General features: G+C 44.6%; 1 protein-coding gene across 2 annotated transcripts in view; it reads right to left on the bottom strand.

Moving 5' to 3' along the window:
• Positions 1-5177: 5177 nt before the first annotated feature.
• Positions 5178-16872, bottom strand: part of atp7a (ATPase copper transporting alpha) — a 59575-nt gene continuing 47880 nt past the window's right edge. For both annotated transcript variants that reach the window (XM_045724210.1, XM_045724211.1), the window contains 4 exons: positions 13476-13618; positions 13086-13289; positions 9134-9354; positions 5178-6564 (listed from right to left, as the gene is read on the bottom strand). In XM_045724210.1, coding sequence (XP_045580166.1) covers positions 6291-6564; positions 9134-9354; positions 13086-13289; positions 13476-13618 — 842 coding nt within the window. In that variant the 3' untranslated portion in view covers positions 5178-6290. The remainder of the gene's footprint in view (positions 6565-9133; positions 9355-13085; positions 13290-13475; positions 13619-16872) is intronic.

Genomic DNA, 16872 nt, shown 5'->3' with positions numbered 1-16872 from the left:
CAACACAATACATCATCCATACGTTAATATCTAGCAACAATACACACATCATCCATACGTTAATATCTAGCAACACAACAATACATCATCCATACGTTAATATCTAGCAACACAATAACAATACAACACAATACATCATCCATACATTAATATCTAGCAACACATTAACAATACATCATCCATATGTTAATATCTAGCAACACAACAATACATCATCCATACGTTAATATCTAGCACCACAACAATACATCATCCATACGTTAATATCTAGCAACACAATACATCATCCATACGTTAATATCTAGCAACACAATACATCATCCATACGTTAATATCTAGCATCACAATTCATCATCCATACGTTAATATCTAGCAACACAGCAATACATCATCAATATGTTAATATCTAGCAGCACAACAATACATCATCCATACGTTAATATCTTGCAACACAATACATCATCCATATGTTAATATCTAGCAACACAGCAATACATCATCCATACGTTAATATCTAGCAACACAATAACAATACACACATCATCCATACGTTAATATCTAGCAACACAATAACAATACATCATCCATATGTTAATATCTAGCAACACAACAATACATCATCCATACGTTAATATCTAGCAACACAATATATCATCCATACGTTAATATCTAGCAACACAATACATCATCCATACGTTAATATCCTGGAGGGGAGGACTGGAACCTTACTAGCGTTTCCCCTGGTCAGGTCACATGGTTTATTCCGTCTCCATGTAACAAAATAATCAAATATGAAATAGTCTATAAATATAACATTTTCCTCAGATTTAATTGTTGCTCTCATTCAAACCCAGACAGGTAGAACCACTGCTTGCCTACAGCCATCTACTGGTCAAGGTTGGACACAGCAGAGGCCTTTTTCCACCACAGTGAATTTTACTACAATAAGAATGTTATTTAAAAAGCTAATCAACTGGGTTTGATGTGCCAAAATGATTCTGTGTTTCTCAACTAAAAATAATAAACAGAAGAACAATGTCAAAGCAGTTTATTCCAAGAAGAATTATACAATTTATATATACTGCTCACCAAAATAATCAATGGAAATCCAATTTATCAACCCATGGAGGTCTGGATTTGGAGTCACAGTCAAAATTAAAGTGGAAAACCACACTACAGGCTGATCCAACTTTGATGTAATGTCCTTAAAACGAGGCTCAGTAGTGTGTGTGGCCTCCACGTGCCTGTATGACCTCCCTACAACGCCTGGGCATGCTCCTGATGAGGTGGCGGATGGTCTCCTGAGGGATCTCCTCCCAGACCTGGACTAAAGCATCCGCCAACTCCTGGGCAGTCTGTGGTGCAACGTGGTGTTGGTGGATAGAGCGAGACATGATGTCCCAGATGTGCTCAAATGGATTCAGGTCTGGGGAACGGGCGGGCCAGTCCATAGCATCAATGCCTTCCTCTTGCAGGAACTGCTGACACACTCCAGCCACATGAGGTCTAGCATTGTCTTGCATTAGGAGGAACCCAGGGCCAACCGCACCAGCATATGGTCTCACAAGGGGTCTGAGGATCTCATATCGGTACCTAATGGCAGTCAGGTTACCTCTGGCGAGCACATGGAGGGCTGTGCGGCCCCCCAAAGAAATGCCACCCAACACCATGACTGACCCACCGCCAAACTGGTCATGCTGGAGGATGTTGCAGGCAGCAGAACGTTCTCCACGGCGTCTCCAGACTCTGTCATGTCTGTCACGTGCTCAGTGTGAACCTGCTTTCATCTGTGGCAAATTTGCCAATCTTGGTGTTCTCTGGCAAATGCCAAACGTCCTGCACGGTGTTGGGCTGTAAGCACAACCCCCACCTGTGGACGTCAGGCCCTCATACCACCCTCATGGAGTCTGTTTCTGACCGTTTGAGCAGACACATGCACATTTGTGGCCTGCTGGAGGTCATTTTGCAGGGCTCTGGCAGTGCTTCTCCTGCTCCTCCTTGCACAAAGGCGGAGGTAGCGGTCCTGCTGCTGGGTTGTTTCCCTCCTACGGCCTCCTCCACGTCTCCTGATGTACTGGCCTGTCTCCTGGTAGCGCCTCCATGCTCTGGACACTACGCTGACAGACACAGCAAAACTTCTTGCAACAGCTCGCATTGATGTGCCATCCTGGATGAGCTGCACTACCTGAGCCACTTGTGTGGGTTGTAGACTCCGTCTCATGCTACCACTAGAGTGAAAGCACCGCCAGCATTCAAAAGTGACCAAAACATCAGCCAGGAAGCATAGGAACTGAGAAGTGGTCTGTGGTCACCACCTGCAGAACCACTCCTTTATTGGGGGTGTCTTGCTAATTGCCTATAATTTCCACTTGTTGTCTATTCCATTTGCACAACAGCATGTGAAATGTATTGTCAATCAGTGTTGCTTCCTAAGTGGGCAGTTTGATTTCACAGAAGTGTGATTGACTTGGAGTTACATTGTGTTGTTTAAGTGTTCCCTTTATTTTTTTGAGCAGTGTATATACAATCACTAATGGCTTCCACACACAACTCCCTCCTGGATGGCTTCCACACACACACACACACACCTTCTGGATGGCTTCCACCCCCTCTCCTCCCTCCTGGATGGCTTCCACACACACAACCCCCTCCTGGATGGCTTCCACACCCCCCCTCCCTCCTGGATGGCTTCCACACACAACCCCCCTCCCGGATGGCTTCCCCCACACACACACACACACACACACCCCTCCTGGATGGCTTCCACCCCCCCCCCGCCCTCCTGGATGGCTTCCGCACACACACACAATCCCCTCCCGGATGGCTTCCACACACACAACCCCCTCCCTCCTGGATGGCTTCCACACACACACAACCCCCTCCCTCCTGGATGGCTTCCACACACACACACACACACCCCCTCCCTCCCTCCTGGATGGCTTCCACACACACACACACCCCCACACACACACACAACCCCCCTCCCTCCTGGATGGCTTCCACACACACACACAACCCCCTCCCTCCTGGATGGCTTCCACACACACACACAACCCCCTCCCTCCTGGATGGCTTCCACACACACACAACCCCCTCCCTCATGGATGGCTTCCACACACACACAACCCCCTCCCTCCTGGATGGCTTCCACACCCCCCCTCCCTCCTGGATGGCTTCCACACACACCCCCTCCCTCCTGGATGGCTTCCACACACACAACCCCCTCCCTCCTGGATGACTTCCACACACACAACCCCCTCCCTCCTGGATGGCTTCCACACACACAACCCCCTCACTCCTGGATGGCTTCCACACCCCCCCTCCCTCCTGGATGGCTTCCACACACACAACCCCCCTCCTGGATGGCTTCCACATCCCCCCCCTCCTGGATGGCTTCCACACCCCCCCTCCCTCCTGGATAGCTTCCACACCCCCCTCCCTCCTGGATAGCTTCCACACCCCCCCTCCCTCCTGGATGGCTTCCACACACACAACCCCCTCCCTCCTGGATGGCTTCCACACCCCCCCTCCCTCCTGGATGGCTTCCACACACACACACACAACCCCCCTCCCTCCTGGATGGCTTCCACCCCCCCCCCGCCCTCCTGGATGGCTTCCCACCCACACACACACACACACACACACACACACACACACACACAACCCCTCCCTCCTGGATGGCTTCACCCCCCCCCCTGTCCTGGATGGCTTCCACACACAACCCCCTCCTGGATGGCTAGATACATGTGCTGACTGACACTATGGTATGCATATAAGAGCACAATGAAACTTGCATCTAATGTGGAGGAACCAGTATGTGTCTACATTGTGTTGCATGATCACATCATTCACAATATTCACAGTGAAAGTGCAGCAACTCAGATGAATGAAACACATGACAAGCCACTACTAGTTCAACTAACAAGCAGCCTTCTGGCATGATCAAACATGACCGCAATATGAATGAAGAGGACTTACAATCTACTATCCTTCTAGTCCTGCTAGCTTCACATTGGATGTTACATAGTGTCTCTAGCAAGAATTCCTGGTTCCCTCTGAGACCCAGTTGTTACTGACCCAAGTCTTCCTGGTGCCCTGTTAGACCCAGTTGTTACTAGCCCAAGTCTTCCTGGTGCCCTCTGAAACCCAATCCAAGTGCCCTGACATCCCTCACATAGAAATAACCAAGAGGAAGGAAGGATTGTGTTGCAGGAAATATGCTCCAGACAAGGAGAATGGCTCTGCTTTCTTGTCAACTTGAAGATTTCTTCATCCTTATATCTTATTTGACACAAGTTTTCAAAATGTCCCATCACACACAATCATATACTTCTTCCACCATGTAACACATGTTGTTTCATTCACCGTGAATAATTTACTTTTAATAACTGACCATTGGCTGTTTTACTCAACTGGTGTTACTTGTCCAGTCAATTACGGAGTTCAACTGAAATTCCAATTCACCTTCGTTGCTGTTCTATGAGAAACTCAGTCAATACATGACTGTGGTAAATCAGATTTGTCAATCAACTACACAAGTCTCAGAGTCAGAGTGGTGATCTAAGATCAGTTTAACCTTTCAGATTATAATGAATCAGATATGGATGGGGGGGGCTGACCCTAGATCACAGTGGTGGAAAAAGTACCCAATTGTCAGACTTCAGTAAAAGTAAAGATACCTTAATAGAAAATGACTCAAGTAAAAGTGAAAGTCACCCTGTAAAATACTACTTGAGTAAAAGTCTAAAAGTACTTGGTTTTAAATATACTTAAGTATCAAAAGTACATTTAATTGCTAAAATATACTTAAGTATCAAAAGTAAAAGTATAAATAATTTCAAATTCCTTATATTAAGCAAAGAGGACAGCACCATGTTCTTCTTTATAAAATGTCAGGATAGCCAGGGGCACACTCCAACACTCAGACATGATTTACAAAAGATCACACTTGTTTAGTAAGTCCGCCAGATCAGAGGCTTTAGGCATGACCACGTGTTCTCTTGATAAATGTGTAAATTTCACCAGTTTTCTGTTCTGTTAAGTATTCTAAATGTGATGAGTACTTTGGGTTGTCAGGGAAAATGTATGGAGTAAAAAGTACAATATTTTCTTTAGGAATGAAGTGAAGTAAAAGTCCAAAATATAAATAGTAAAGTACAGGTACCCCAAATAACTACTTAAGTAGTACTTTAAAGTATTTTTACTTAAGTACTTTACAACACTGCTAGATCAGCACTGGTATAGCAGACTGTCAGTGATTGTACAGGCAGGATTTGGACCACTTCAGCATAGTGGTCTCCCAATCAGTGTCCTTATCACCGTACACATCCAGTACGAAGAACCCTGGTCCTCCTGCAGATGCCTGTTTAGTGCTGCGTTATCTTTGAAATGTGTTGGACTTTGAGAGAGAGAGAGTCTACAATTGGCACTTGGAGTAACGTTTACTGGTACACATGGTTCCATAAGTGTTCTGTAGTAAGAGATCCTTAGAGTTTATACTTCATATACTGTACATTCTTGAATGATTGCTCACATACAGTATATATTTCCTGATTTGAGAAAACAAAGTTTACGTTGGAAACACAGACCACAAATGACATTGGTATATGCTCAACAACATTCCTTTGTTTTCCAAGGAAAATGTATGACAAAGTACAAATAAGTACTGTGATAATTGTTTTTAGTTTTGAAATAAGGCTAATATAAATACTCTTATATAATCATAATATACAACAGCATAATAATTACAATTCTGCTCCCTCAGAAGGAAAAAGGTTTTGAAAAAGGCACTCACATTAAGTACACTTTAACATGGGGCACCATTTTAGTGTCTTTAGATAGATGTCAAAGATAGTCTCTGCAAACCTTCATATTATAAACACATAGAAAAAGACAGGACACTTTCCTAACAGCTGACACCTGCATCGTCTTTCAACAGATACTCTCAAACCCCTGGACAAAGAGAGCCAGAGATCCTATAAACCCTAGTGTAAGATCCCTTCCCCTGTAGCCATTGACAAAATACATTTTGGCAGCGGTAGTGAACATGAAGCCCTCCCAGGCATCCATTGGAGTGCACACTGTCAGTCCGACAGAGGGTGAGGGGCAATAGAAAGGCTGTTCAAGTCAAAAGATGCTGCCCTGGGGGCACCTGTATAGATGGATGGGAAAATTAACCTATGTAACCCACTTAGTTAGCATGGGCGAGATTTCGCTACCTTAAGTTAGATTAGCTTAGCCAAGCATATAATGGCTAAACCAAGCTTAAGTTAGCATAGACTAACCTAGCCTCAGACAAACTCCTCCTCGCAGTGGGCCTCCCCCACCAGCAATGAGTATCTGTCTGGTTCGCTGAGGGCCATGCAGTTGAGGGAGTGCTTTGATTGGAGGGAGTTGACGGATGCGCGGATGAAGTTGACGACGCGGTCAAATAGGCTCAACTTGGGGGAGGGGCGGCGCAGCTCGCCTATGCCGATGTGGACGCTGACATCTGATAGTCTTGCAGCGTGTCTCTTCTGACTACCCAGACGAGACTTCAGTAGCTCAGCGCTGGGCTTAGTGTAGCTACAAACAGAGAGAGGAGAGAGTTAGTGTAGCTACAAACAGAGAGAGAGGAGAGAGTTAGTGTAGCTACAAACAGAGAGGAGAGAGTTAGTGTAGCTACAAACAGAGAGAGAGAGAGGAGAGAGTTAGTGTAGCTACAAACAGAGAGAGAGAGAGGAGAGAGTTAGTGTAGCTACAAACAGAGAGAGAGAGAGGAGAGAGTTAGTGTAGCTACAAACAGAGAGAGAGAGAGGAGAGAGTTAGTGTAGCTACAAACAGAGAGAGAGAGAGGAGAGAGTTAGTGTAGCTACAAACAGAGAGAGAGAGAGGAGAGAGTTAGTGTAGCTACAAACAGAGAGGAGAGAGTTAGTGTAGCTACAAACAGAGAGGAGAGAGTTAGTGTAGCTACAAACAGAGAGAGAGAGAGGAGAGAGTTAGTGTAGCTACAAACAGAGAGAGAGAGAGGAGAGAGTTAGTGTAGCTACAAACAGAGAGAGAGGAGAGTTAGTGTAGCTACAAACAGAGAGAGAGGAGAGTTAGTGTAGCTACAAACAGAGAGAGAGGAGAGTTAGTGTAGCTACAAACAGAGAGAGAGAGGAGAGTTAGTGTAGCTACAAACAGAGAGAGAGAGGAGAGTTAGTGTAGCTACAAACAGAGAGAGAGGAGAGTTAGTGTAGCTACAAACAGGGAGAGAGAGGAGAGTTAGTGTAGCTACAGAGAGAGGAGAGTTAGTGTAGCTACAAACAGAGAGAGAGGAGAGTTAGTGTAGCTACAAACAGAGAGAGAGAGGAGAGTTAGTGTAGCTACAAACAGAGAGAGAGAGGAGAGTTAGTGTAGCTACAAACAGAGAGAGAGAGGAGAGTTAGTGTAGCTACAAACAGAGAGAGAGGAGAGTTAGTGTAGCTACAAACAGAGAGAGAGGAGAGTTAGTGTAGCTACAAACAGAGAGAGAGGAGAGTTAGTGTAGCTACAAACAGAGAGAGAGAGGAGAGTTAGTGTAGCTACAGAGAGAGGAGAGTTAGTGTAGCTACAGAGAGAGGAGAGTTAGTGTAGCTACAAACAGAGAGAGAGGAGAGTTAGTGTAGCTACAGAGAGAGGAGAGTTAGTGTAGCTACAAACAGAGAGAGAGGAGAGTTAGTGTAGCTACAAACAGAGAGAGAGGAGAGTTAGTGTAGCTACAAACAGAGAGAGAGAGGAGAGTTAGTGTAGCTACAGAGAGAGGAGAGAGTTAGTGTAGCTACAAACAGAGAGAGAGGAGAGTTAGTGTAGCTACAAACAGAGAGAGAGGAGAGTTAGTGTAGCTACAAACAGAGAGAGAGGAGAGTTAGTGTAGCTACAAACAGAGAGAGAGAGGAGAGTTAGTGTAGCTACAAACAGAGAGAGAGGAGAGTTAGTGTAGCTACAAACAGAGAGAGAGGAGAGTTAGTGTAGCTACAAACAGAGAGAGAGGAGAGTTAGTGTAGCTACAAACAGAGAGAGAGGAGAGTTAGTGTAGCTACAAACAGAGAGAGAGAGGAGAGTTAGTGTAGCTACAAACAGAGAGAGAGAGGAGAGTTAGTGTAGCTACAAACAGAGAGAGAGAGGAGAGTTAGTGTAGCTACAAGAGAGAGAGGAGAGTTAGTGTAGCTACAAGAGAGAGGAGAGTTAGTGTAGCTACAAACAGAGAGAGAGGAGAGTTAGTGTAGCTACAAACAGAGAGAGAGAGGAGAGTTAGTGTAGCTACAAACAGAGAGAGAGAGGAGAGTTAGTGTAGCTACAAACAGAGAGAGAGAGGAGAGTTAGTGTAGCTACAAACAGAGAGAGAGGAGAGTTAGTGTAGCTACAAACAGAGAGAGAGGAGAGTTAGTGTAGCTACAAACAGAGAGAGAGGAGAGTTAGTGTAGCTACAAACAGAGAGAGAGAGGAGAGTTAGTGTAGCTACAAACAGAGAGAGAGAGGAGAGTTAGTGTAGCTACAGAGAGAGGAGAGTTAGTGTAGCTACAAACAGAGAGAGAGGAGAGTTAGTGTAGCTACAAACAGAGAGAGAGGAGAGTTAGTGTAGCTACAAACAGAGAGAGAGGAGAGTTAGTGTAGCTACAAACAGAGAGAGAGGAGAGTTAGTGTAGCTACAAACAGAGAGAGAGGAGAGTTAGTGTAGCTACAAACAGAGAGAGAGAGGAGAGTTAGTGTAGCTACAGAGAGAGGAGAGAGTTAGTGTAGCTACAAACAGAGAGAGAGGAGAGTTAGTGTAGCTACAAACAGAGAGAGAGGAGAGTTAGTGTAGCTACAAACAGAGAGAGAGGAGAGTTAGTGTAGCTACAAACAGAGAGAGAGGAGAGTTAGTGTAGCTACAAACAGAGAGAGAGAGGAGAGTTAGTGTAGCTACAGAGAGAGGAGAGTTAGTTACACACAGAAACAGAAACCATAACACACTAAGACACTACAAGTTGTAGTTCAGTTCTGAATTTAGAGTAACTGCAAGAAGAGGGTGGTTTGGAGAGCCACTGCCCCCCCCCCCCCCCACACACACACACACACACACACACACACACACACCACTACTCAAATACCACAGCTTGATGGTAAACTGGCGCCTGGTCTGGTAACTCACCATCTGAGTTGTAGAGAGGACAGCACCACAGAGACAGAGGAGAGGGCCATGGCAGCAGAACCCATCCATGGCTGGAGAACCAGACCAATAGGCATGAACACACCAGCAGCGATAGGGATCCCCATCAGGTTATAGAACAGAGCAAACCCAAAGTTGATCCAGATTCTCTGGACGGTCTTCTTGGACAGGTCAATGCTCCCTACCACATCCATCAGGTCATTCTGTGAGAGAGAGGGAGAGAGAGTGATTGGGAGAAAGAGAGATGGGGAGAGAGAGGGAGAAAGAGAGATGGGGGAGGGAGAGAAAGAGAGAGCAAGAGATAAATGGAGGAGATTAAAGAAAACTTAGTATATGATAGTGAGCTTTACCATTACTATAACATTTTGCAATTCATAAAAACTTGTTTTGGAGGCAGACAGAGGACATGGAGGCAGACAGAGGACAGGGAGGCAGACAGAGGACAGGGAGGCAGACAGACATTAACATGTAGAGATGATCAGATATAAACTCAGCAAAAAAAGAAATGTCCCTTTGTCAGGACCCTGTCTTTCAAAGATAATTAGTAAAAATTCAAATAACTACACAGATCTTCATTGTAAAGGGTTTAAACACTGTTTCCCATGCTTGTTCAATGAACCATAAACAATTAATGAACATGCACCTGTGGACGGTTATTAAGACACTAACAGCTTACAGACAGTAGGCAATTAAGGTCACAGTTATGAAAACTTAGGACACTTCTACTGACTCTGAAAAACACCAAAAGAAAGATGCTCAGGGTCCCTGCTCATCTGCGTGAATGTGCCTTAGGCATGCTGCAAGGAGGCATGAGTACTGCAGATGTGGCCAGGGCAATAAATTGCAAAGTCTGTACTGTGAGATGCCTAAGACAGCGCTACAGGGAGACAGGACGGACAGCTGATCGTCCTCGCAGCGGCAGACCATGTGTAACAACACCTGCACAGTATCGGTACATCCGAACATCACACCTGCGGGACAGGTACAAGATGGCAACAACAACTGCCTGAGTTACACCAGGAACGCACAATCCCTCCATCAGTGCTCAGACTGTCTGCAATAGGCTGGACTGAGGGCTTGTAGGCCTGTTGTAAGGCAGGTGCTCACCAGACATCACCGGCTACAACGTCGCCTATGGGCACAAACCCATCGTCGCTGGACCAGACAGGACTGGCAAAAAGTGTTCTTCTCTGACGAGTCACGGTTTTGTCTCACCAGCGGTGATGGTCTGATTCACGTTTATCATCGAAGGAATAAGTGTTACACCGAGGCCTGTACTCTGGAGTGGGATTGATTTGGAGGTGGAGGGTCCGTCATGGTCTGGGGTGGTGTGTCACAGCATCATCGGACTGAGCTTGTTGTCATTGCAGGCAATTTCAACACTTTGCATTACAGGGAAGACATCCTCCTACCTCATGTGGTACCCTTCCTGCAGGCTCATCCTGACATGACCCTGCAGCATGACAATGCCACCAGCCATACTGCTTGTTCTGTGCGTGATTTCCTGCAAAACAGGAATGTCAGTGTTCTGCCATGGCCAGCGAAGAGCCCGGATCTCAATCCCATTGAGCACGTCTGGGATCTGTTGGATCGGAGGGTGAGGGCTACATTCCCCCCAGAAATGTCCGGGAACTTGCAGGTGCCTTGGTGGAAGACTATCAGACAGACATGTTACCGTGTAGAGACTATCAGACAGACAGGTTACCGTGTAGAGACTATCAGACAGACAGGTTACCGTGTAGAGACTATCAGACAGACATGTTAACATGTAGAGACTATCAGACAGACATGTTAACATGTAGAGACTATCAGACAGACATGTTAACGTGTAGAGACTATTAGACAGACATGTTAACGTGTAGAGACTATTAGACAGACATGTTACCATGTAGAGATTATTAGACAGACATAGACAATGTACCTGACCCATATGCATTGGGTGCGTAACCTGATTAGGGCGTCCACCCACGGTGTTCAGAATAATTAACCTGATTAGGGCATCCACTCACGGTGTTCAGAATAATTAACCTGATTAGGGCATCCACTCACGGTGTTCAGAATAATTAACCTGATTAGGGCATCCACCCACGGTGTTCAGAATAATTAACCTGATTAGGGCATCCACCCACGGTGTTCAGAATAATTAACCTGATTAGGGCGTCCACCCACGGTGTTCAGAATAATTAACCTGATTAGGGCATCCACCCACGGTGTTCAGAATAATTAACCTGATTAGGGCGTCCACCCACGGTGTTCAGAATAATTAACCTGATTAGGTGCTCAGAATGACAGACATCACATTTACATTATGGTAATTCATTTTAACAGAACAATTTGAGGATTGTATTTGAGGATGCGTCATTCTTACTGAATTCCAACAGGATGCATCATTCTTACTGAATTCCAACAGGATGAATCCTTCTTACTGAATGCCAACAGGATGCGTCCTTCTTACTGAATTCCAACAGGATGAGTCCTTCTTACTGAATTCCAACAGGATGCATCCTTCTTACTGAATTCCAACAGGATGCATCCTTCTTACTGAATTCCAACAGGATGGATCCTTCTTACTGAATTCCAACAGGATGCATTCTTCTTACTGAATTCCGATGTGCACTTTAAAGATATTAGAATAGCTGTCCTCAGCCAACAAGACGAGTAACGAACAGCTAAATCACTAGCCTGTCAATCTACTATCCCCCATAGTAGAGAAGTTGATATTTTCTGTTGGTCAGCTTGTCGTTCTGTGCTAGAAAGAAATAGCCTATTCCAAACAGACTGGGATAGTTGTGGGACGATAGATCTCAAATTCATACAACCAGTAGGCCTAGGCTACATACATTTTTTTTTTAAAGCAACGAGTCTAATGCAACAGATCAGAACGTTTATGTTATTCAAATGTTGATCAACTATTATTTCTTCACATTATAAGCACAGCAATGCACACAAGGCAGTAGGCTACACGCAAATGTGCATTCCATAATGCAGTTAGCAGGAAAACACTGTTGTCAAAAAGGCACTCTATATGTGAGCGGTTTCATGTGACTGAGAAACTTAGAAAGAAGGGAGATCTAAGGATGCAAGAACTAGCATGGGTTGCCAATATGACTAGGATTGTGCTTTTGGCTACTGGACAATGAAAGAAAGTTGATTTGAAAACCAATAGAACATGAGAGAAATATGCTACTGGCTTCAATGGCATATGGAAGTCTTTATAGAATAATTGCCTCCATGATATATACGGTAGGATTTTGGCTAGGCTACTTTGAAGCAAGGTAAGACATCCTGCATAATATGAAGTAAAACGTTCAGGTTTCAAACAATTAAGCATATATTTTCAAAATGTATACTGCCGCCTGCCTACCGTTGTCTATACACTTTAAATGGCAAGCGAGCTTCAATTACCAGTTGAGAAATAAACTGGTTTTAACACAAATTTGCATTTAGAATTGTTGTGCACTTATAGAAAGCATGTTTTACTCCAGCAGCAACGAACGGGCTGTTTGAGAAGCTGTAGCAGCAGCTCTCACTCCGACAGATTTCCGCTCATCATGCTGTGATGAATATGATACAGAACGACTAACGAAGCTCCAATTTAATTGCACTAAATTATGCAAATGAACCTATAGACCAATAAGCATGCCCGGTCAAATGTATTTCCATCGACTGGTATTTCCATCAATGAATAGGCTAAAAAGCATCATTTTGCAATGGGATTTTTTTCTCTCGTCCCGGGCAATTAATATTTTATTCATCAGCTATTCATTTTTCATTTCATTTTTTTGGCCAAAAGCCAGCTATTACCAGATAACGGAAACCCTGAGACAGACAGACATATTAACATGTAGAGATTATCAGACAGACATATTAACAATTAACCAGAAAGACAGGTAAACATCCATCCATACACCCAGTCTTGCCCTCTTCTCCTCACCCTGATTAGCACCACGTCAGCTGCCTCTATGGCCACGTCAGAGCCCATTCCTATGGCGATGCCAACATCTGCCATGGCCAAAGCGGGCGAGTCGTTGACCCCGTCACCCACCATGGCCACCCTCTTCCCTGCCTGCTGCAGCTGCTCTACCATGGCCATCTTGTGGGACGGCAGCAACTCTGCAAACACCTTCTTGATACCCACCTGCAGGAGACATAGAGACAGCTAAATGACAGTTCACAAGCCACAAAAAAACACATTTGGGTTCTTTAGCAGATGCTCTTATCCAGAGTGACTTACAAAACAACGTTCCTTTTCATCAGTAATGAATGTTCTGGTTTAGTGCATACATTCATAAAAATCCCAAGCCAGTCCAGTCCTGTCCCCTACCTGACCAGCAATGGCCCGTGCTGTCTTGCTGTTGTCTCCAGTCATCAGAATCACCTCCAGACCCATGGACTGCAGGGTGTGAACCACTAAACCTGCCTCTGGCTTCACTGTGTCTGCTATGGCTATCATGGCACATAGCAGACCTACAGCGAGAGAGAGGGAGAGAGAGACAGGGAGAGGGGGAGGGAGAGAGAGAGAGAGAAACAGGGAGAGAGAAACAGGGAGAGAGAGAGAGAGAGGCGAGGAAGAGCGACAGGAAGAGAGAGACAGGAAGAGAGAGCGAGAGGGAGGGGGAGGTAGATGAGAGAAAGAGGGAGGGAGGGACCGAGAGAGAGAGGGTGGTTATAGACAGAGAGAGGGTGGTTATAGATTCAGCAACACAATGGATTAAATGTTTGGAAACTCCTAAAGCGACGTTCCATACCAGAATCTAAAATGAAGCAATACACTACCGTTCAAAAGTTTGGGGTCACTTAGAAATGTCCTTGTTTTTGAAAGAAGCCAATTTTTTGTCCATTAAAGTAACATAAAATTGATCTTAAATACAGTGTAGACATTGTTAATGTTGTAAATGACTATTGTAGCTGGAAACAGCAGATTTTTATGGAATATCTACATAGGCGTAGATATCTAACCAGAACAGAAAGAGGAGTGGGAGTCCCCGTGCACAACTGAGCAAGAGGACAAGTACATTAGAGTGTCTAGTTTGAGAAACAGAGGCCTCACAAGTCCTCAACTGGCAGCTTCATTAAATAGTACCCGCAAAAGACCAGTCTCAGCGTCAACAGTGAAGAGGCGACTCCGGGATGCTGGCCTTCTAGGCAGAGTTGCAAAGAAAAAGCCATATCTCAGACTGGCCAATAAAAAGGAAAGATTATGATTGGCAAAAGAACACAGACACCGGACAGAGGGACTCTGCATAGAAGGCCAGCATCCCGGAGTCGCTTCTTCACTGTTGACGCTGAGACTGGTCTTTTGCGGGTACTATTTAATAAAGCTGCCAGTTGAGGACTTGTGAGGCGTCTGTTTCTCAAACTAGACACTCTAATGTACTTGTCCTCTTGCTCAGTTGTGCACTGGGGCCTCCCATTCCTCTTTCTATTCTGTTTAGAGCCAGTTCACTGTTCTGAGAAGGGAGTAGTACACAGCGTTGTACGAGATCTTCAGTTTCTTGGCAATTTCTCGCATGGAATAGCCATCATTTCTCAGAACAAGAATAGACTGACAAGTTTCAGAAGAAAGGTCTTTGTTTCTGGCCATTTTGATCCTGTAATCGAACCCACAAATGCTGATTCTCCAGATACTCAACTAGTCTAAAGAAGGCCAGTTTTATTGCTTCTTTAATCAGAACAGTTTTCAGCTGTGCAGAAATAATTGCACAAGGGTTTCCTAATGATCAATTAGCCTTTTAAAATGATAAACTTGGATTAGCTAACACAACGTGCCATTGGAACACAGGAGTGATGGTTGCTGATAATGGGCCTCTGTACGCATATGTAGATATTCCATAAAAAATCTGCTGTTTCCAGCTACAATAGTCATTTACAACATTAACAATGTCTACACTGTATTCCTGATCAATTTTATGTTATGTTAAATGGACAAAAAAAATGAGCTTTTCTTTCAAAAACAAGGATATTTCGAGGTGAACCCAAACTTTGAATGGTAGTGTATATTGGGTGTGCATTCTAGTGTTGATAATATATTGGGTGTGCATTCTAGTGTTGATAATATATTGGGTGTGCATTCTAAGTGTTATGCTAATGTTGATAATATATTGGGCGTGCATTCTAAGTGTTATGGTAGTGTTGATAATATATTGGGTGTGCATTCTAAGCATTATGCTAGTGTTGATAATATATTGGGCGTGCATTCTAGTGTTGATAATATATTGGGTGTGCATTCTAAGTGTTATGGTAGTGTTGATAATATATTGGGTGTGCATTCTAAGTGTTATGGTAGTGTTGATAATATATTGGGTGTGCATTCTAAGCATTATGCTAGTGTTGATAAAATATTGGGTGTGCATTCTAAGCATTATGCTAGTGTTGATAATATATTGGGCGTGCATTCTAAGCGTTATGCTAGTGTTGATAATATATTGGGCGTGCATTCTAAGCGTTATGCTAGTGTTGATAATATATTGGGCGTGCATTCTAGTGTTGATAATATATTAGGCGTGCATTCTAGTGTTGATAATATATTGGGTGTGCATTCTAGTGTTGATAATATATTGGGTGTGCATTCTAGTGTTGATAATATATTGGGTGTGCATTCTAGTGTTGATAATATATTGGGCGTGCATTCTAGTGTTGATAATATATTGGGCGTGCATTCTAGTGTTGATAATATATTGGGTGTGCATTCTAGTGTTGATAATATATTTGCCGTGCATTCTAGTGTTGATAATATATTTGCCGTGCATTCTAGTGTTGATAATATATTGGGCGTGCATTCTAGTGTTGATAATATACTGCTCAAAAAAATAAAGGGAACACTTAAACAACACATCCTAGATCTGAATGAAAGAAATAATCTTATTAAATATTTTTTTCTTTACATAGTTGAATGTGTTGACAACAAAATCACACAAAAATAATCAATGGAAATCCAATTTATCAACCCATGGAGGTCTGGATTTGGAGTCACACTCAAAATTAAAGTGGAAAACCACACTACAGGCTGATCCAACTTTGATGTAATGTCCTTAAAGCAAGTCAAAATGAGGCTCAGTAGTGTGTGTGGCCTCCACGTGCCTGTATGACCTCCCTACAACGCCTGGGCATGCTCCTGATGAGGTGGCGGATGGTCTCCTGAGGGATCTCCTCCCAGACCTGGACTAAAGCATCCGCCAACTCCTGGACAGTCTGTGGTGCAACGTGGCGTTGGTGGATGGAGCGAGACATGATGTCCCAGATGTGCTCAATTGGATTCAGGTCTGGGGAACGGGCGGGCCAGTCCATAGCATCAATGCCTTCCTCTTGCAGGAACTGCTGACACACTCCAGCCACATGAGGTCTAGCATTGTCTTGCATTAGGAGGAACCCAGGGCCAACCGCACCAGCATATGGTCTCACAAGGGGTCTGAGGATCTCATCTCGGTACCTAATGGCAGTCAGGCTACCTCTGGCGAGCACATGGAGGGCTGTGCGGCCCCCCAAAGAAATGCCACCCCACACCATGACTGACCCACCGCCAAACCGGTCATGCTGGAGGATGTTGCAGGCAGCAGAACGTTCTCCACGGCGTCTCCAGACTCTGTCACGTCTGTCACGTGCTCAGTGTGAAGCTGCTTTCATCTGTGAAGAGCACAGGGCACCAGTGGCGAATTTGCCAATCTTGGTGTTCTCTGGCAAATGCCAAACGTCCTGCACGGTGTTGGGCTGTAAGCACAACC

Source organism: Salmo salar, chromosome ssa09, assembly GCF_905237065.1.
Source record: "Salmo salar chromosome ssa09, Ssal_v3.1, whole genome shotgun sequence".
Lineage (NCBI taxonomy): Eukaryota > Metazoa > Chordata > Actinopteri > Salmoniformes > Salmonidae > Salmo > Salmo salar.
Note: the sequence above shows the minus strand (reverse complement) of the source record. Positions and strands in the feature narration are given on the sequence as shown.